This window comes from Periplaneta americana, chromosome 9 (assembly GCF_040183065.1).
Source record: "Periplaneta americana isolate PAMFEO1 chromosome 9, P.americana_PAMFEO1_priV1, whole genome shotgun sequence".
Taxonomy (NCBI): domain Eukaryota; kingdom Metazoa; phylum Arthropoda; class Insecta; order Blattodea; family Blattidae; genus Periplaneta; species Periplaneta americana.
Window position 1 is genome coordinate 133,601,558 of NC_091125.1, and position 22,099 is coordinate 133,623,656.

The 22,099-nt window shown below is 35.7% G+C and overlaps 1 protein-coding gene across 3 annotated transcripts in view; it reads right to left on the bottom strand.

Moving 5' to 3' along the window:
* Nucleotides 1-22,099, bottom strand: part of alpha-Man-IIb (alpha-Mannosidase class II b) — a 1,305,824-nt gene that overhangs the window by 113,067 nt on the left and 1,170,658 nt on the right. For all 3 annotated transcript variants that reach the window (XM_069835935.1, XM_069835933.1, XM_069835936.1), the window contains one exon: nt 3,925-4,058. In XM_069835935.1, the coding sequence (XP_069692036.1) occupies nt 3,925-4,058 (134 nt within the window). The remainder of the gene's footprint in view (nt 1-3,924; nt 4,059-22,099) is intronic.

The window sequence follows — 22,099 nt, forward strand, 5'->3', positions numbered from 1 at the left end:
CTCTCTCCTCTTGCCTGGAATTCCTGCTTTGCGCAGTTTGCATTCATTGCCTCTCTCTTCTCTATCAGATTTTGCATATTTCAACCCCTGAATACCTTTCATCACCATTTCATAATTTATCCACACATCATACTCTGTATATCCGATCACAACACCACACTCTATTGTCAGTCCCTCTCCACAGAACTTCCGCGTATTCTTCGTCTTTTACAATAGACACTATCCGTTCTTGGAATTCATTACCTACAGATGTTACGGGCTGTCCGATCTTAAACGCTTTCAGGTCCAAAGTGAAACATCTTATTTTAGAACGCACAGCGTCCCAGGTTATATATTAGAATTCACAATTATTATAACTATTTTATAAGGTAATCATGTAATTCAATTTGTCATCTAGCTTAAGTGAGTATTTAAGTTCAATAATTTCTGGCTTATCCATATTTCTCTGTTTCGATTTTGTCTCAGGTATTAACATTATATTATCATGTATTTATTTTTTATCCCCGGGTTGAGTGGAAGAGAAGAAAATAATAATAAAAGGTAAAGGTGTCCTCGTAACATGCCATGAAGGCAATTGGGGGGCATGGAGGTAGAGCCCCATGCTTTCCATCACTTCGGTACTAGAATGAGGTGGTGTGGTCGGCACCACGCTCAGACCGTCTTTTACCCCCGGGAAAGACCTGGTACGAAATTTTATAGGAGGATGAGTGAAACTCGGGGACGTTCTGAAAGTTTAGCAACGAGAAAAAATCCTATCACTACCTGGGATCGAACCCCGGACCTTCCAGTCCGTAGCCAGCTGCTCTACCAACTGAGCTACCCGGCCGCCAATAATAATAATAATAATAATAATAATAATAATAATAATAATAATGGTTGTGAAGCTTGGACTCTCACTTTGAGAGAGGAACAGAGATTAAGGATGTTTGAGAATAAGGTTCTTAGGAAAATATTTGGGACTAAGAGAGATGAAGTTACAGGAGAATGGAGAAAGTTACACAACGCAGAGCTGCACGCATTGTATTCTTCACCTGACATAATTAGGAACATTAAATCCAGACGCTTGAGATGGGCAGGGCATGTAGCACGTATGGGCGAATCCAGAAATGCATATAGAGTGTTAGTTGGGAGGCCGGCGGGAAAAAGACCTTTGGGGAGGCCGAGACGTAGATCGGAAGATAATATTAAAATGGATTTGAGGGAGGTGGGATATGATGGTAGAGACTGGATTAATCTTGTTCAGGATAGGGATCAATGGCGGGCTTATGTGAGGGCGGCAATGGACCTCCGGGTTCCTTAAAAGCCAATAAGTAAGTAAATAAGTAAGTAAGTAAGTAAGTAAGTAAGTAAGTATGTATGTAAGTCGTTTTATCACCGCTAAACTACCAGATTAAATAAGTGAACTAAAATAATAATAATAATAATAATAATAATAATAAATAATAATAATAATAATATTATTATTATTATTATTATTATTATTATTATTATTATAGTTTACTTATTTAATCTGGTAGTTTAGCGGTGATAAAACGACTGTTTTCGGTAATAAAATATTGTTATTTATTGCATTACATTACAGAATGTAACTTATTGGCTTACCTTATAATAAGTGTTGGAACTGTGGACCATCCTCTCTAATGAACATTACACAATTTTTGAAAAAATTTCTATACACACCCTGATTTTGCCTCTATCAACAGAATTGAATCCTAGGTACTACATGGTCCGTTGCATTCAACTTATGTACTTCGGTACATCATAGTAATATGATAAAGAGTAATTAATAATTTTGTAATTCAAGACGACGTCATGTTCCGTCGGACCCCGACCATTTAGTCACTCGTAATGAGTGCACCTCTGTACTTATGGTTGGACATTGTGTCTGACACACATACTGTGACACGGTACACGAGAGTAGGCCAAGAAAGGGGAACCTAGTATGTAGAGCTTAAAAATGAGAGGGATTCAATCCGGCATCGGAATTTGAATCCGGTGTGGCTTAGTGGATAAAGCGCCAGCACGTAAAGCTGGAAACCTGGATTGGAGTCCCGGTGCCGGAGAGAATTTTTCTCCGTTCTGCCGATTCTTCATCATATGGAAAAGAGAATTATTGCATTGAACTACATATGTACTTCGGTACATCATAGTATTATGAAAGATAAGGCTTTAGTTCTAGCAATTTCGTCGCTATCCAAGCTCCTCCTGGACAAATCTTCGTGCTGAGATAACTTTCTTACCAATTTCTGAGACTCTGTTCTAGCCAATAGTCTATATTACTGAGGTTTCCTTCTGCTGGAACGTATCTTATGCGACTTTTCTAAAATTTAAATATAAGCTGGTTTCCCACATTTTGGATGGATGAATCATATGTTAGTTTAAAGCCAGAATATTTCTGTAGATCTCTTGTGTCAGAAGACAAAAGAAAGTAAGCGCCAAAATATGGATTTTCAGGTTATGGGTGATTCATATGTATACTCTAGTATTTCATGCTTGTTTTGATACCATACCTCCCGAATTTCAGCGGTGGATAATTGTGTCCATATTCAAAGATTTTAAGTCATAAAGCAAAGTGTAAAATTCATCTCATCATATCTCCAAATGGAGTTTTTTTACTTTGTTCCTTATGGCTTCTGGTGTAAGATATATGGCACAACACATTTTGTACCAATTCTACGTAATATACGTATCATAAATAAAGATTCGCTGTTCTAGTGTCTACTGCAATTCAACAATGAAACACTTGGTAGCTTTTTTGAGATAACATCCGGAAAACACGGGAAATCACACAGCTAGATTAGGAAAAGTTCGTCTGTATCCAACAGGAGCCAATGCATTGCCATCACAAAATCCATAAACAAAAAGCATGTCTGCATATTCACTATGCGAATGCACGAATTAAATTTCTCAGTTGTGTGTGTTGTGCTGAAGTTGCGGTGCTCAGATGCTGCCGTGTGCAAAATATCTGGATAACACGTCAGGTATAGTACACGGAACAGAAAGACGTTCCAGTATTTCTCCTCTTTATTCTCTCCAACCGTTAGATTTCGAACATAGGTATATCAGGTTAAATCTACGTAGGTTAACCCAAACTACATTATCCTTAAATATTTTACATTCCTCCTGAGCCAACCTGTATATACAGTATTTTATGTTTGTTTTGATGTTGTTCCTCCCGAATTGCAGGAGTGGATAGTAGCGTATATATTTCGATATTCAAAGGAATAGCCATAAAAACAAAGTGGAACATACATCTCATCACATCTCCAAATGGAGATTTTTGGACTTTCCTCTGGCTTCTGGAGGTAAGAAATATTGCACAACACATTTTGTGTCATTTCTTCTTAATATATGTATCACAAAAGAAGATTCGTTGTTCTAGTGTCTAGTAGTGTTCTACAATGTTCGAACATGAGAGGGGCAATCAAAGCTTTAAAAACTTCGTCTTATTTCATATGAAAAACTATTCGCAAGATCTGTGCTAAAATTCTTAAGCGGTTAAAACATGAAGGGGTGGGAGTGGAAGACCAAGGATATTTTTATAACAAGGTGGAACATACACGACAGGTCTCCTTCTGCAGAGCGAACATCGGCGAATATCGAACTTCGTCATATTCTACAAACTTGGACAGAACATAGCGCCTGAAATGCACAGCATTGCCACGAAATAAACTGAACTGCACTGAATGGAAGTCAGCTGTATGTTAATGCTCTAAACATGACGTCCCTTAAGCCTGTCCATACTGTCCAACATAAAACCTGATCACGCTAGATCAAGGGGAAATTTACGCACTATTTCCTCGGCAGTCGCGTTCGATTTATGACAGAAAAAGGTATGCGGCATTTATCTGAGCGAAACCTGTTTACTGGCGGACGCTCTGTACTCATTTTACTAACATTGATTTAATTATCATGGATACTCACCCTCTATCAGTTGGTCCAGCATGCCATAGATGTGGGTGGTGGCTTCATCCGTCATGACCCACCCTCCAGTCATGATCTCCAATCGTCCCTCTTGGAGAAGTTTTCTCACTACTCTTCTCTTTGTTGGGTGGGCACTGAAACACAAAACAGTATAAAAATGTTACACTATTGTTCACGTAAAATATTTTAAAGCTATATAAGTATAGTTCAAACCTTACCGGAATTACGTTATGGTATTTCATGAAAAGCTTCGAGTACCAATCAGCTTGGTACGGTTCACAGGATAAACTGTCGGTCTCAACATTATTTTGTAAACAATCTAACTCGGTTGCGGCATTTCTGTAGTGCATAATCCAAGTCCAACCCAAGGGGCAAACTAACTCAAGCCTGTCTAAACATAATTTTATTCTCCTTCCCTTTCAACACACTGAGTACACAGGTATTCATGCGTGGTTAAAAATGTGCTTAGGGATACGAATTAATTGACATTTATTCTGTTTTAGAAAATTAAAAGCGCGATTAAAATATATATATAAGTTTAAAAATACATTTTAAGCAGCTTTTTACCTTATTGATTTTACCAAGTATTATAAAAATACTCATAATTAAACATTTCACTTTATTAAGCAATTCTTGAGGTTATTGGTTTTGTTAAGTTTTATAATTATAAATTTTCCTGAAAATTTTCATCACATTAAGCAATTATGTTCAGATTTCTGATTTTGCTAAGTATTATAATTATATAGTACCTTATAGCTGATACACCTAATTTTAAATTTCCCTCAACATTAACCCTGTATTAAATATTTTACGCTTATTGATTTTACTCAGTTTTATCATTCCTACTCACTTACTTAGGCCTACTTATGTTTTAAAGAACCCGGAGTTTCAATGCCGCCCTCACATAAGCCCGCCATCGCATCGGTCCCTATCCTGAGCAAGATTAATCCAATCTCTAACTTCATATCCTACCTCCCTCAATTCATTTTATATTATCCTCCCATCTACGTCTCGGTCTCCCCAAAGGTCTTTTTCCCTCCGGCCTCCCAACTAACATTCTACATGCATTTCTGGATTCACCCGTACGTGTTACATGCACTGCCCATCTCAAATGTCTGGACTTAATGTTTCTAATTATGTCAGGTGAAGAATACAATGCGTGCAGTTCTGCGTTGTGTAACTTTCTCCATTCTCCTGTAACTTCATCCCTTTAGAACCAAATATTTTCCTAAGAACCTTATTCTCAAACACCCTTAATCTCTGTTCCTCTCTCAAAGTGAGAGTCCAAGTTTCACAACCATACAGAACAACCGGTAATATAACCGTTTTATAAATTCTAACTTTCAGATTTTTTGACAGCAGACTGGATGACAAAAGCTTCTCAACCGATTAATAACAGACATTTCGCATATTTATTCTGCGTTTAATTTCCTCCCAATTCATTTATATTTGTTACTGTTGCTCCAAGATATTTGAATTTTTCCACCTCTTCAAAGGATAAATTTGCAATTTTTATATTTCCATTTCGTACAATATTATGGCCATAAGACATAACAATATATTTTGTATTTTGATGATGTATTTCCAAACCTATCTCTTTACTTGCTTCAAGTAAAATTCCCGTGTTTTCCCTAATAGTTTTTGCATTTTTTCCTAACATATTATGCACGTCAACCGCATACACAAGCAGCTGATGTAGCCCGTTCAATTCGAAACCCTCTCTGTTATCCCGGACTTACCTAGTGGCATACTCTTGAGCGAGGTTAAAAAGTAAAGGTGATAGTGCATCTCCTTGCTTTAGCCCGGAGTGAATTAGAAAAGCATCCGACAGGAACTGACCTATACGGACTCTGCTGTACGTTTCATTGAACAAATGGACACCGGTAAAAAACAAGGCTCCGTTCAAACGTTTGGTGAAGCTAACATTAGTGAAATAGACTTTCAGTAACTCAATTAATATATATTTTATTGTATTAGAGTAGTCTACTTTATTTCTTCTAATCTTTATATACTTTCTTCTGTTTTATAACCTTCCTACCATTTCTTTCTTTGTTTGCCAACATTTCAAACTATAAATTCTTTACAGTAGGTAGTCTACTATAAAACATACTTTGGGATCGTCATTTGTTTACGGCACAGACAATCAACTGAAAATGACGGCCCCCTTCAAACGTTTTGGTGAAGTTAACATTAATGAAATAGAATGTCAGTAAGTCAATTAGTATTTCATTGTATCAGAGTACTTTATTTCTTCTAATCTGCATGTACTTTCTTCTAAATCCCACTTGAGTTTTGATTTTCTCTACTTGAATTAAAACCTCCAGCGAGATTACCATAGACTATTTCGTTTATATGGCGCCATTCCATTTTCGACCAATGAATTCCATTTTCGACCAATGAAGTGTAATTAAATTTTGAATTCCAACCGATCACAGTCAAACATCGCGATAATTTCTGCAGCTAGATTTATAGCTATCAATTTATCGCATGATCGTTCTTTTGTTTTACTTGCTGTTGCCAAATGTTTCCTCTTAAATCGATGAGCATGAATCCATTAAGATGCATCTACACGATTAAACGTTTCTCTCAACTTTACGCATTCAAGCAATGAATGAAAGATTGATATTTAATATTAACATATTTACGCAGTGAAGATGACGTTTAATTAAAACGGCGCACAATGTAGACACAAAATCTTCATGAATCTTAATTGAACCCTTGATCATATATGAAAATATGATATAGGATTGAACGTACGTTTTAAACTTGATTATTTCAATATTCTTCCCATATTGCATGTATACGCGCATGCAAAATTGAACTGTGTAGATGCAGCTTTAGTCCTGTTACACACTACAGTGAGATATAGCTGTCTCCACACATATTACATAGTTCTTAGTTCCCGGTGTAATGTGCAATGTAACGATGAAGTACTAAACAAAGTACGAAATTCTACTTCCACATCTACATCTTCATGTTCTAATTCCATGTCCATTGTAGGCTATCTGAAGAAAATTACACTCCTTCATTCAGATTTGTTAACTGCGTTTTCAACATTTCTTCATTTAATTAATGTATTAATCAGGTTACTGTAATTAACATTTTAAACTAAATTATGATTTCAGCAGATAATGAAATTGTATTTATGTTATAATAATAAGAGAAAAGTGCTGTACATGTAATTAACATTGTTAAATCTCTATTTCGCTTTTCGCAATTGGCATTACTGAATAATAACATTGAATTTCTTGATTGCAGTAATCGATATTCATCTATTTCAACTTCACAATGTCTGAATAGGTTAAGAATTCGTAAATATACAATTATTAACGTTTTGTAATCAAATTTTAAGGATATATTATTTACATTTTTATTTTATTCTCGAAATAGTCCTAATAAATGTCACTCGAGGTCTGAGATTACTAGAGATAAATTTTTATTTTGAGGGACTGGAGGAAAGGATTGCCATAGTAACCGATTTCGACACAATGTAAATAGTAATATGCGTTACAAGAGCGGTATGTGGAAGTTTTCATGTTCCAGGAAAAGTTTGAAAAAGCGAAACGTAGTTGAGATTTTTTAATTTCCGAGAATTGAAAGAAAACATACCGCTCGTGTATCGTACATTATTTTGTGCGAAGATCGTTTATTACATACCTGAAAGAGGATTTTCTAATTAGTTGCAATGAAATCTCCATCTTGGTTTCTGTTCAATGACGGCAAATTTGCAAAACAAAAATATCTATCTTCAACATTGTTGCTTTAAAATGTTTTCTGTGTTTACTATACTCCAGCAAGCCGTGATATACGTCTGTCTTTTTTTCCCCCAGTCTATGATGAGTCTGGAATCTTGTTGATTTTTTCACGGCTTCCTTAATGTTACTTGCATCACGAATGCAGTAACTTTAGTGGAGTTGTAGAGTTTACTTAATTTTTGCAAATATTTAAAAACAATAATTAACAGTGCAATTCAGGTGAAATTGCAGTGGTTAGTTTCCAATTTATAATTATTACTATATTGAACGTCTCTAAAAATAAGATGTTAAAAGCCTAAAGCAGTAAAATCGATATGTCACTTAAGTGGTAAGAAGAGGGAAATTGTTATGTGTGTTAGGTTGGGAATACTGCATGTGGAATTTTAGACTTTCCGCGGATTGGTTTTGTGCGGAAACCAAGCAAATACGCACGATCTCGCACAAAAGCATTACTGGCAACGTTTTCTTTTTGTTTACCAGCATTACACGTCAGTAAAAGCCGTCGTTCCGACACAATAAGGAGACGGGCTGTTAAAAGTGCATTGCCATGGTAACGACGCAGCGTGGCTATGATTTGCGGTACGCGGTGGTTTCATCAACTGATCCGTGTCCGGCGTGCAGACCTGTGTGTTCGTATCGATCACGGAAACTCCGCGCCTTCAATTATTTGTACGCGCGTCGGGGTCCAGGGTCCTCTGCATCACCTGGTGCATCTATTTTTGTTACTGTCACGTCACACATCGCTTCGGATTAGCAATAGCTTAGTCAGCTGACGGTTTCTCACCGAAAGTGTTCACAGTTCGATCCCTAGCTAGACCTTTTGAGTTATGTAGTGGATAGAATTGCACTCTGGCAGATTTTCAAAAGAGTATCATGTTATTAAGTAGTTTAGACAGCTTCAGAACTGCTAGAACTTTTTTCCACACAAGCAAGTTTGAATTTAGAGTAGAAATAACACTCGGGAATAAGTGCTTAGGAAAATATTTGAGGCTAAGAGGGATGAAGTCGCAGGAGAATGGAGAAAGTTACATAACGGAGAACTGCACGCATTATATTCTTCACCTGACATAATTAGGAACATTAAATGAGCCGTTCAGAGTAGAGTGGTGTAAGTCAAAAATGAGTAATGAGGATTAAAGTAAACATTCTGTAAAATACAGCGCAAAGTAGCAATTAATATTCAATTTATTTAAACTATCAGTAGTCAGTGGACCTCACGAAGGACATATTAATTGCTGTATTTTACAGAATTTGTACTTTAAACCTCATTACCCAATTTTGACTTACACCACTTCTGCTCTGAACGGCTCAAATCTAGACGTTTGAGATAGGCAGGATATGTAGCACGGATGGGTGAATCCAGAAATGCGTATAGGAAGTTAGTTGGAGAAACTGAAGGAAAAAGACTTTTGGGAAGGCCGAGACGTATGTATGTATGTATGTATGTATGTATGTATGTATGTATGTATGTATGTATGTATGTATGTATGTATGTATGTATGTATGTATGTATGTATGTATGTATGTATGTATGTATGTATGTATGTATGTATGTATGTATGTATGTATGTATGTATGTATGTATGTATGTATGTACATATGTATGTATGTATGTAGTTAGTGGGGTTTAAAAAGGGCGCGTCAGCGACTATGTCTATTTGCGCCCTTATCTAAAATTCTTCACAGAACACAGACACAATACAATAATCAGAATGTTTAAAAGAACTAAACAGCGTTATCGTGGTTAAAACGAGGTTCACTGTATGTATGTATGTATGTATGTATGTATGTAGTTAGTGGGGTTTAAAAAGGGCGCGTCAGCGACTATGTCTATTTGCGCCCTTATCTAAAATTCTTCACAGAACACAGACACAATACAATAATCAGAATGTTTAAAAGAACTAAACAGCGTTATCGTGGTTAAAACGAGGTTCACTGTATGTATGCATGTATGTATGTATGTATGTATGTATGTATGTATGTATGCATGCATGCATGCATGTATGTATGTATGTATGTATGTAGTTAGTGGGGTTTAAAAAGGGCGCGTCAGCGACTATGTCTATTTGCGCCCTTATCTAAAATTCTTCACAGAACACAGACACAATACAATAATCAGAATGTTTAAAAGAACTAAACAGCGTTATCGTGGTTACAACGAGGTTCACTGTATGTATGTATGTATGTGTGTATGTAGTTAGTGGGGTTTAAAAAGGGCGCGTCAGCGACTATGTCTATTTGCGCCCTTATCTAAAATTCTTCACAGAACACAGACAGAATACAATAATCAGAATGTTTAAAAGAACTAAACAGCGTTATCGTGGTTAAAACGAGGTTCACTGTATGTATATATATGTATGTATGTATGTATGTATGTATGTAGTTGGTGGGGTTTAAAAAGGGCGCGTCAGCGACTATGTCTATTTGCGCCCTTATCTAAAATTCTTCACAGAACACAGACACAATACAATAATCAGAATGTTTAAAAGAACTAAACAGCGTTATCGTGGTTAAAGCGAGGTTCACTGTATGTATGTATGTATGTATGTATGTATGTATGTATGTATGTATGTATGTATGTATGTAGTTAGTGGGGTTTAAAAAGGGCGCGTCAGCGACTATGTCTATTTGCGCCCTTATCTAAAATTCTTCACAGAACACAGACACAATACAATAATCAGAATGTTTAAAAGAACTAAACAGCGTTATCGTGGTTAAAACGAGGTTCACTGTATGTATGTATGTATGTATGTATGTATGTATGTATGTATGTATGTATGTATGTATGCATGCAAATGGGTATATACCCGGTAGCAGTGGTAACTAATTACACACAATTATGACAATAATAAACGCAACTAATAAAACTGCTGCTGCTGCTACTACCACTACCACTACCACCACTACTACTACTACTACTACTACTACTACTACTACTACTACTACTACTACTACTACTACTAATAATAATAATTATAACAATAATAATGAGCATCCTAAATTAAATGAAGCACGATCACTTAAAATAACATTTAAAGTAAATATAATTTGTATCTTAACCCTAAGTTAGAACTAAAACCCAAGAGTATATGTTCATATCTGCACAAGTACCTTTCCACATTACACTCATTTCGCTGTCACCTCACTCACTGCACTGGAACTACGACACATTTCACTGATTCTACCCTGAATTCACTAAAACTTCTAAAACATTTCAATTTTCAAATACTTTGCACTGTCACTATAAACTATAAAACTTCAATGAGAAAAATGAGCAATAAAATTGCACGAAATTATCTAAACAAAATTGTTGAAGATAAGATTCAATCAGGTTTGAAAAACGCAGTTTTGAGAAAATGAGCAACAAAATTATATATTACTGGCTGGTATTGTTTTTGCACGGGAGGACACTTTAATGCAGAACTTGATCAACTTTACAGATATCTTAAAATTTCTTTCGCAGATATAAAGTTAAAGCTTTACATTAAATTACTAAAAGAAAAATTAAAAATTCATTCTTTTCTTTATTCTCGAAAGTGTTTGTGTGGCAAAATGAGTGATACAGATTGCTGCCTGGTATTGTGTTTGTATGAGAGAACTTTTTAAATGCGTAACCTGGTCAATTTTATACACGCCATAACCTCCTGAGTCTCGAGACATTTGTTGTTTTATTTTTAAAGTTCAGTATAATTCTACCCTTTAAAAAAAGTCACTGACATGAAAAATTCTGCAGGTTATAGTTAGGACAAAAATGCAAGTATATAATACTATACCTCGGGTCTCTGCAGATACAAATCATATCATAATTACTGTATGTAGGCTATGAAGTATGGTATACTATACCCTCCTGAGTCCTGAGATATTTGTTATTTTATTTGTAAAGTTCAATATAATTCTTACTTACTTACATGTGGCTTTTAAGGAACACGAAGGTTCATTGCCGCCCTCACATAAGCCCGCCATCGGTCCCTATCTTGTGCAAGATTAATCCAGTCTCTATCATCATAACCCACCTCCCTCAAATCCATTTTAATATTATCCTCCCATCTATGTCTCGGCATCCCCAAAGGTCTTTTTCCCTCAGGCCTCCCAACTAACACTCTATATGCATTTCTGGATTCGCCCATACGTGCTACATGCCCTGCCCATCTCAAACATCTGGATTTAATGTTCCTAATAATGTCAGGTGAAGAATACAATGCGTGGAGTTCTACGTTATGTAACTTTCTCCATTATGCTGTAACTTCATCCCTCTTAGCCCCATATATTTATTTTCCTAAGCACCTTATTCTCAAAGACCCTTAATCTCTGTTCCTCTCTCAAAGTGAGAGTCCAAGTTTCACAACCATATAGAAGAACCGGTAATATAACTGTTTTATAAATGCTTAAAAAAAGTCACTGAAATGAGAAAAAATTCTGCAGATTACAGTTAGGACACAAATGCAGGTATATTATACTATACTTCGAGTCTCTACACATACAAATTATATCATATATATCATAATTACTGTATGTATGAAGTATGGTATAGTATACTATCCTCTCAGGACTCGGGAGGTTAAGATTTATTTCATAGATATATAGGTAAGAGTTCATATTAATTATTATGAGAAAAATGAAAAAAAAAAAAAAAAAAAAAAAACTATTTTCACCCTGGAAGGTATATGTACCCCCTCAAATCCACAATACTCCAAGGACTCAGTTAACGGATTGGAATTCCTTCAATGCAACAAATTTCAGAAATAACGAAGCTATAAGGTACAGGTACCAAATAACGCCACCTTAACACTTGTCACTTTTGCTCTGGAATTAAGTTATGTACAAACACGAAAATTATGAAATAGAAACTGTAATCTTGTCTTTACAAAATAACACAATGAAAATGGATATATTATATACCGAACAAGAATTAGAACTCAAATAGGAAAACTTTGTAAACTGGCGTTATTAGGTACAGGTTGTTCAATTAACGCCACTTATTTTTTAGTAACCTATACACTCATAATTATTAATGAATTATTTTTCCTAAGAAACACAAATTGAACTAAGCGACTAAATTTGAGTTTCTGTTAATAAAAGATACAAAATCACTCAATAGGCCTACTAATGAAAGATTTTGATCTGAAACTGAAACACCAGATGGATTAGGAAAATATGTTTTCCAGTGACTCCTTACTTTAAAAAAAAAAAAGAGAATGTGACACAGTAGAAAGTTATTAAACACAAAAGCATTTACCTTAGTTTAATATGAATGTTTTCCAATAAATAAAAAAAAAAAAATTAAGTTATGTAAAATAAAAAAAAATAAGAGTTCGATAAGCATTTGAACAATATCATCACTGCACATTCTGAACATTTGTAAGTTCAAAGTTTAGTGACTTTCCTGATGTTTTCACACTGATGCTGTACTGTCAGCCTTAGTACTAACATAACCTAAAATGTTGTCTGTAGACCTTTAACGCCACATGGCGTTAAAGCGCTACTGAGTACTTGATAACATGACATGTCTGTTTCTCTAACATTTTCAAATTATATAGATAGCAAATACTTTCTATACATAGAAGAATGCTTAAGGATCACGGAAATATATATTTTAATATAGTTATTACTTGCTCAACACACAAAATAAAATATTGCCTCTTACCATGATATAAGAACAGCCGTTCACTATCAACACACAACAAGAAAATGATGGAATATAATGTCACTCGTAAATGTCAGCGGACAGCTAGTAACTCATTTCATCACTACATGGCAAGCGAATGCAGGCTACAGTAGTGCACTACCGAAAACTTGTGTCGTTAACAAATTTTAATAGGGTGGCGTTAAAGGTATACATGGCGTTATTTGGCTCAGGGACCTTACGGCAAATTTTACATATTTAAAATTCACTAATCCTGAAAATTTATACAAAAATCAAGATTTAAAAATCGCTTTTATTAGTATCTGTCGTACTTTCCCTCTACGTCTTAAGTGAGAAAATAAAACCTTATCCTTTATTCTTTCCCAACAGCACATCTGAACCAGTTTCAGAATATTTATTTCCCCAAAGCCTCCTCGAATCGTGTCCCTCTCTCTTTTTACAGGATTTTAACAAAACTCACGACTCTGGAGGGATGTGCCACCCCTTCCACCCCACCCTCCGAACATTTGAAGGGTTTATTTTCGCTGAATGGAACTCCACCACGGCACAATGGGCCCCAGTAACTCGTGCCGTATAAACACGGCGATAAAGTTGAGCCTCGCAGTGCGATTCGCTTTTGTTTGATTTTCCCAGAGTAGCCCCTCGCTGACGGAAGGGTGTTTGCACGCACAAAGATATCTCGCAGTAAGTTCACTTATGATATCAAGTAACACCTAATTCTATTTCTCCCTCTACTGTATATACGAGTTTTATCCCCTGTAATGTATCCCCTGAATTACTGCCATCTCATTTCTATTTAACGGTGCTCCATGAATTCTGATGTTCTATTCGATGTAATCCGCCATTTGCCATCTTTATCAGCATTACGGAGCCCTTCTCTTAATATCTGGAAGCTGTCACTGTTTTATGAAACGTATAATTCTGTCCTATCCCAGTTTTCAAGGTTACACAAACGTCTACTATTAGCTTACTCGTAATGTTATACTCGATATCCATTCACTATTAAGGGGTTAGGTACAGCTTACAGCAGTAAAATTTTTGGAAATATTCAACATTTTTTTCCTCCATTACTTTATCTTGTACAATAATGAAATTTGGTATGTGTAAAACACTGTCCTTCTGCTATATGAAAAAAATTTGTTTACGATTAAAAAATAGTACATTATGCAACGAGCCTATAATGAAGGTAATTAAGAAGCGAGTATGGATATTTATGAAACGAGCGCAAGCGAGTTTCATAATTTTCATACGAGCTTCTTAATTACCATTATAGGCGAGTTTCATACGACTTTTTATGATCGACCATATTTCTAACTTGATATTATTAATTTTCTTTGTATCTGACCTTGGCCAATGTCCCGTATGTTGTGAGATGTGCGCAGACTCGAAAGTATTGATTTTTTCCGAGGAGCAGATGTTCACATTGACCTTGCTAGGCCATAAGAACCTACAGAGATAACATTAAAATTAAATTAGACATTGAAAAACGAGATGACAAATTGAATTTATTTGAATATTATTTACAATTAACGCTAATTATTATTATAGTAACAGAATATAACCTTCTGCGACAGTATTGGATTTCCAGCCTCCGTGACTTTTCGCTAATTCTCTTTCGATTGCATATCCGAGAATAATCGATACTTGCGGTTTTATAACGGTAGAAAGCTGACCTGTCATTGGCTGAACAGTTGTAACCTGAGTCGTCATTGGCTGAAAGACCAGACCTTTAATGAGTAGGTGTACTTTAATGACATGCATTAAAGGTCTGCTACCAGGTGTATAATTACTACATTTCGGCATGGTCGAGCATAAAAATATTTATATATATTTTTTCAAAATTAATAATAGTAGTAGTTCACTGTGCAGTGAAGAAGCGTTTCCCTCCTTACTCAAAAACTTATTAACTTCTTCATGTTCTCTCTCTTTTACTTTATTGCTGAAACATATGTTTACAATATCATGCTCTTTCAACTACATTCCTTAATAAATAATATTTCTTTTTTATTTTGTGTTAGAAGAAATACTGATATTTGATCATTTTTGTTAATAAATTTATTGTTTATTAGCCAATCTATCAAAGATATGGAAGTGATCTTGCACCATATTGTCGATATGACATGCATAAATACACAAAAAAAGTTGTGGCATTTGTACCTGTACTTTGGATTTAGTCTTAAAGTTTCAGAGTTAATTTAAATCAGCTTTTTGCTTCCCTCGTAAAATTTCTTTTTTGTCGGTTAGCAGGTTTACACTCTAAGCTGACGAAAATACACAAGTATTTACATTCTTATTACAACACTCACAATAAATCAATGAAGTCTTGGCTTCGAATTATCGAAATATAAGCTTCGAATTTTCGAATTAAACATAAATTTTTAACATTGCTTTAAATAACAATTTCAAGGAGAATAAAAAATTTATTCGAATTATTGAATAATCCGAATTACGCAATATCGATTTAACCAATCTCTGCTCTATATACGATGAGTAATTACTAAGATTTATGCAAACTTTTGAATAAAATAATCGTAATAATAAAGAAACAGACGAATGTTTTTCCACATCCATGTAATGAGTGACACAGAAAGCGCGGAAGGTGACTGAAAAACGAATGCAGCGTCGTTGATTTGAACGTCCGAAAGGTCACGACTTCAAAGCAAGCCAACAAGTACCATCGCATCTTACGACGAACGCTTTTGATGTTGCTAAAAGGTCAATTTTCAACGACATAGCTAAAGTATACAGACAGCGTCTGCAATCTCATCCAGCTGTACATAATGTAATTACATTTAAAAGATCAGGTTGTGTGGATTTTTACAGAGAACGGGATATGGAAAAGCTGCTCTTTTAAATATTCACTCGACTTCATGCCCTCATTTCCAGGAAAAGATTCAGACCTGCTCAAGCTCAGTAGGGCGACAGAAATTTATGTTACAGGCTTGTGTTGCGCAGATTCAAGTAGGGTTACGGTTAGGAAAGCATTTGTGAAGCATATTTATGTAGACTTGTAGAGTTACGGTTAAGGAAGTATTTGTGAGGCATAAATATTTCAACATTCTTTAACAGTATACAATAAGTAACTTACTTATTTACTTACAAATGGCTTTTAGAGAACCCGGAGGTTCATTACCGCCCTCACATAAGCCCACCGTCGATCCCTATCCTGAGCAAGATTAATCCAGTCTCTACCATCATATCCCACCTCCCTCAAATCCATTTTAATATTATCCTCCATCTACGTCTCGACCTTCCAAAAGGTCTTTTCCCATCCGGTCTCCCAACTAACACTCTATTATTTCTGGATTCGCTCATGCTACATGCCCTGCCCATCTCAAACGTCTGTATTTAATGTTCCTAATTATATAAAGTGAAGAATACAATGCTTGCAGTTCTGCGTTTAACTTTATCCATTCTTCTATAACTTCATCCCTCTTAGCCCAAAATATTTTCCTAAGCAACTTGTTCCCAAACACCCTTAGCCTCTGTTCCTCTCTCAAAGTCAGAGTCCAAGTTTCACAATCATACAGAACAAATGTTTTATAAATGCCAACTTCCAGCTTTTTTGAGAGCAGACCCGATAAGAAAAGCTTCGCGCCCGAAAAATAACATGCATTTCTCATATTTATACTGCGTTTAATTTCCATCCGTCATTTATATTTGTTACTGTTGCTCCAAGATTTTTAAATTTTTCACCTCTTCAAAGGATAAATTTTCAATTTTTATATTTCCATTTCTTGCTATGTTCGGGTCACGAGACATAATCATATACTTTGTCTTTTCGGAATTTACTTTCGGAATTTGCATTGATGTTATTTATATTATTTGGTATTTAAGCTTCCCAGTCAATATTATAAGTTACCAACCAATAGTTTCAAAGCTAGATTTTATAATTGGCTTTTAATTAATCCTTTCTACTCTGTAGATGAATTTCTTAACATAAATTCATCCGAAATTGTTTGTTAATAAATAAATTTATTTACATTAGTTACAATTATTACATAAGGGTGTGGATTTTTTTCATTAATTTTAGAGTTTCAAAATGTTTGTTTTCATTCTAATTACTGTTTTCAATTATATGTGTATTTTCAAATGTATGTTTTTTTTTTTTGTGACTAAGCCTATCATTGTATGTTTAATGGCTTAATAAATTGAATTGAATTGAATTGTATGTACTTTTACAATGGTTGAGTGCAATAGAAGATCTACTTAGCCTCTGTTCCTCTCTCAAAATCAGACTCCAAGTTTCACAATCACACAGAACAACTGTTTTATAAATTCCAACTTCCAGCTTTTTTGAGAGCAGACTGGATGAGAAAAGCTTCTCAACCGAATAATAACAGGCATTTCTCATATTTATACTACTTTTAATTTCCACCCGTCATTTATATTTGTTACTGTTGCTCCAAGATTTTTTAATTTTTCCACCTCTTCAAAGGATAAATTTTCAATTTTTATATTTCCATTTCTTACTATTTTCGGGTCACGAGACATAATCATATACTTTGTCTTTTCGAAATTTACTTCCAAACCTATCTTTATGCATTGCTGTTAAATTATTTGGTATGTACTTTTACAATGGTTGAGTGTAAGAGAAGGCCTTAAATCTGCCAGTAGAATAAATCAATGAAATAATAGTACATTATGCAACGAGCCTATAATGATAGTAATTAAGAAAGCGAGTATGAATGTTTATGAAACGAGCGCAAGCGAGTTTCATAATTCTCATACGAGCTTCTTATTTACCATTATAGGCGAGTTTCATACGACTTTTTATGCTCGACCATATTTCTAACTTGTAATTACCGGTATTCAGATGTATACATTTTATTTGTATCTGACAAGATCGGAAGTGACCTTGTTCTAGGTCGTGAATTGTGAGATGTGCGCAGACGCGAAAGTATTGATTTTTTCCGAGGAACAATCATGTCATTGACCTTGTGTAATCCCGTTAAACGTGGTATAACTTTGATTATTGAATTCGACATTGAAAAACGAGATGACAAATTGAATTTATTTGAATATTATTTACAATTAACGCTAATTATTATAGTAAGAGAACATAACCTTCTGCGACAGTATTGGATTTCAGCCTCCGTGACTTTTCGCTAATTCTCTTTCGATTGCATATCCGAGAATAATCGATACTTGCGGTTTTATAACGGTACAAAGCTGACTTCTCATTGCCTGAACACATGTAAGCTGAGTTATCATTGGCTGAAGACCTGTACGTTAATGAGTAGGTGTACTTTAATGACATGCATTAAAGGACTGCTACCAGGTGTATAATTAGTACATTTAGACATGGTCGAGCATAAAAAAGTTTAAATTGTAGGAAAGATCATTGTACTGTAATTCTTTATCACTAAAATGCATTGTGAACAGTCTGGGGGGTCTAGTTTTGAATCATGAATAGAATGTCAACTGCATCACAAACAAGATGCAAATGTTCCAGAATAGTACTTGTGTCGCGCGCGAAACATGTTACGCCAATATAGTATATTAACAACAACCTTATCCCCATACGCCCTGGGACAGAATATGGCCCTATTTACTATGTATTGTGCATTATTGTAGAGGCATCAGCGTAGCTCAATTGATAGGGACGCTTGCGCTCGGGCTTGGATTAGTTTTCGCTTGACTGATTACCTAGTTTGGGTTTTTACCGAAGTTTTCCCCATGCGTAAGGCAAATGTCCGGTAATCTATGGCAAATCCTAGACCTCACCTCATTCCGCCAAGAAATTGTGTAGCTCTTGATTTTTTCCGCACTTTTAAAGCTTCAATAACTTCCTATGTAAAATCTATACAAAAAATGAAATGGAAAAAAAAAAGAAAAAGAAATATAAACATTGGGACCTGCACTAAGGGGAGTGGGGTACCGTTGTGACGAGAAATATGGGGAGGTTATTAGGATAGGTCAGGGGGTACCGACTGCGCGCGAAAGGGTAAATTTTTGCCCAACTGCGCGCAAGCGACTGAATTGTATATAGATCAACTGCGCGCGAAGTACTGAAGTGTAAACAGGCCAACTGTGCACGATCAGGTCTACCACAAATACGCCAAATGCTTACGAGTCATTCTCATGTAACAGAAGTGTGACAGCACTAGTAGTAAATAATGTTGGTCATTTGTTTCGAGAATAATTGTGGCTATAGGGATGGTAGCATTCTTAACGACTGTCGATTGTTCCGAGTATATATAATGCCATGCACATATAATGGCGTGTATATGAAGGGTTCAGAGCCATAGTGGGCCAAGCGTCATTTATTAAAAACGGAGAAAGCAAGGGTTAAAGTTAAGTGAATACCATAGTTTAATGAAGATTGATATATTATTTAGTTTTAATGTTTATACTTTATATTATTTGCTATATGTTTCCCTTAACTTATGGTAATAACTGCATTTTAACCCTTGTTTTCTTCGGTTTTAGTAAATGGCGCTTGGCCCACTATGGTTATGAACCCTTCATATAATATACTTCTTGTGTGTGCCCATTCAAAAATGGGAGTAAATGGATACAATGCATCAATTATTCATAGATTTCAAAAAGGCATATGACTCGGTTAAGAGAGAAGTTTTATATGATATTCTTATTGAATTTGGTATTCCCAAGAAACTAGTTCGATTAATTAAAATGTGTCTCAGTGAAACGTACAGCAGAGTCCGTATAGGTCAGTTTCTGTCAGATGCGTTTCCAATTCACTGTGGGCTAAAGCAAGGAGATGAACTATCATCTTTACTTTTTAACTTTGCTCTAGAGTATGCCATTAGGAAAGTTCAGGATAACAGAGAGGGTTTGGAATTTAACGGGTTACATCAGCTTCTTGTCTATGCGGATGACGTGAATATGTTAGGAGAAAATCCACAAACAAACACGGGAATTTTACTTGAAGCAAGTAAAGAGATAGCTTTGGAAGTAAATCCCGAAAAGACAAAGTATATGATTATGTCTCGTGACGAGAATATTGTACGAAATTCTTGAAGAGGTAGAAAAATTCAAATAACTGTGAGCAACAGTAACAAATATAAATGATATTCGGAAGGAAATTAAACACAGAATAAATATGGGAAATGCCTGTTATTATTCGGTTGAGAAGCTTTTATCATCCAGTCTGCTGTCAAAAAATCTGAAAGTTAGAATTTATAAAACAGTTATATTACCGGTTGTTCTTTATGGTTGTGAAACTTGGACTCTCACTTTGAGAGAGGAACATAGGTTAAGGGTGTCTGAGAATAAGCTGCTTAGGAAAATATTTGGGGCTAAAAGGGATGATGTTACAGGAGAATGGAGAAAGTTACACAATACAGAACTGCACGCATTGTATTCTTCACCTGACATAATTAGGAACATTAAATCCAGACGTTTGAGATGGGCAGGACATGTAGCACGTATATATGGGCGAATCCAGAAATGCATATAGAGTTGTTAGTTGGGTGGCCGGAGGGAAAAAGACTTTTGGGGAGGCCGAGACGTAGATGGGAAGATAATATTAAAATGGATTTGAGGGAGGTGGGATATGATGATAATAGACTGGATTGATCTTGCTCAGGATAGGGACCTATGGCGGGCTTATGTGAGGGCGGCAATGAACCTCCGGGTTCCTTAAAAGCCAGTAAGTAACTAAGTAAGTAAGTGTGCCCATTCACATGCAGACAACTTTCTTGACATATACTTACAAATCTAAATCTGACTGCGAAAAGCGTAGGCAGTACATAGAAGAATTAATTTTAAAATACATAAAGGCAAGGAATTATCTCACGATTGCATTTCCTAAAGAGTGTTTGTTATTATTATTACAATAAAGCCACATAATTTAAGTGCATATTGAACTTCTTGACAAATGCCCTATACTAATTTCGACACGCATATGACACTGCACTTTTAAACATAAAGGTCTATGAATGGCAAATAGGCTAGCATTCATAGAGAGTCCTACGTCTCCAAAAAATGGGAAGGAAAATACAGGGAAAATCGCCGCGCGCAGTTGACCTATACCCAAAACTGACCGCCGCGCGCAGTCGTGCGCTTTAAAACAGACAGCAATTTTTTCTTGCGCGCAGTCGACATTCTCCGAAGTCAGGTCTTGTGATATAAGCCTAATATCAGCATTTCGCAATTTTAGAATGGAAAATGTCCCTTAAGACTAGACGACAACATGATGGTTCCCTCACTCCTCATTTCTTTTGCAGCAGCTCACCTTGTGCACCAGACGAAATTACAAACAAGGGAACAATTACTTGCCCGAATTGTGAACACTGCTGCATTCATTAGCCGTGCCGAGCTACGAAATGCTACGCGCGCGATTCACATAAAAAGGATCGATGTATACTACCTTAACCAAAAATATTATTACATGCCCTCTATCACACCTGAAAATTGGAAGTACTTATTCTGAAACATCTTGTATACACAACCAACTTGCTGTTTACAAAACTCACAGCTACTACTTTAAGTAAAGAAATAACAACACTACACATTTCGAAGTGAAAGATCATTGTTATACAAAACGCACAAGAGTGGAGTGAAGCACTCACAAAGTTTCACATGTCTTATATGCCACTACTGCATTGTGGCAAATGCTTGTTGAAGTAAATTACAGCTTAGTTACTGGAGCATTAATCACATAAATATTGTGGGCTTGTTTAAATAAAGACGCGGGCCCAATTGTAGGAAACGGACAGTACACGTATCGGGCCGGTATCCAGGAAGCCGTGAGTTATACTCCAAGGGTTCGCTTTGTTGGCCCGACAATAAATCCAGTTGTGCGTCTATT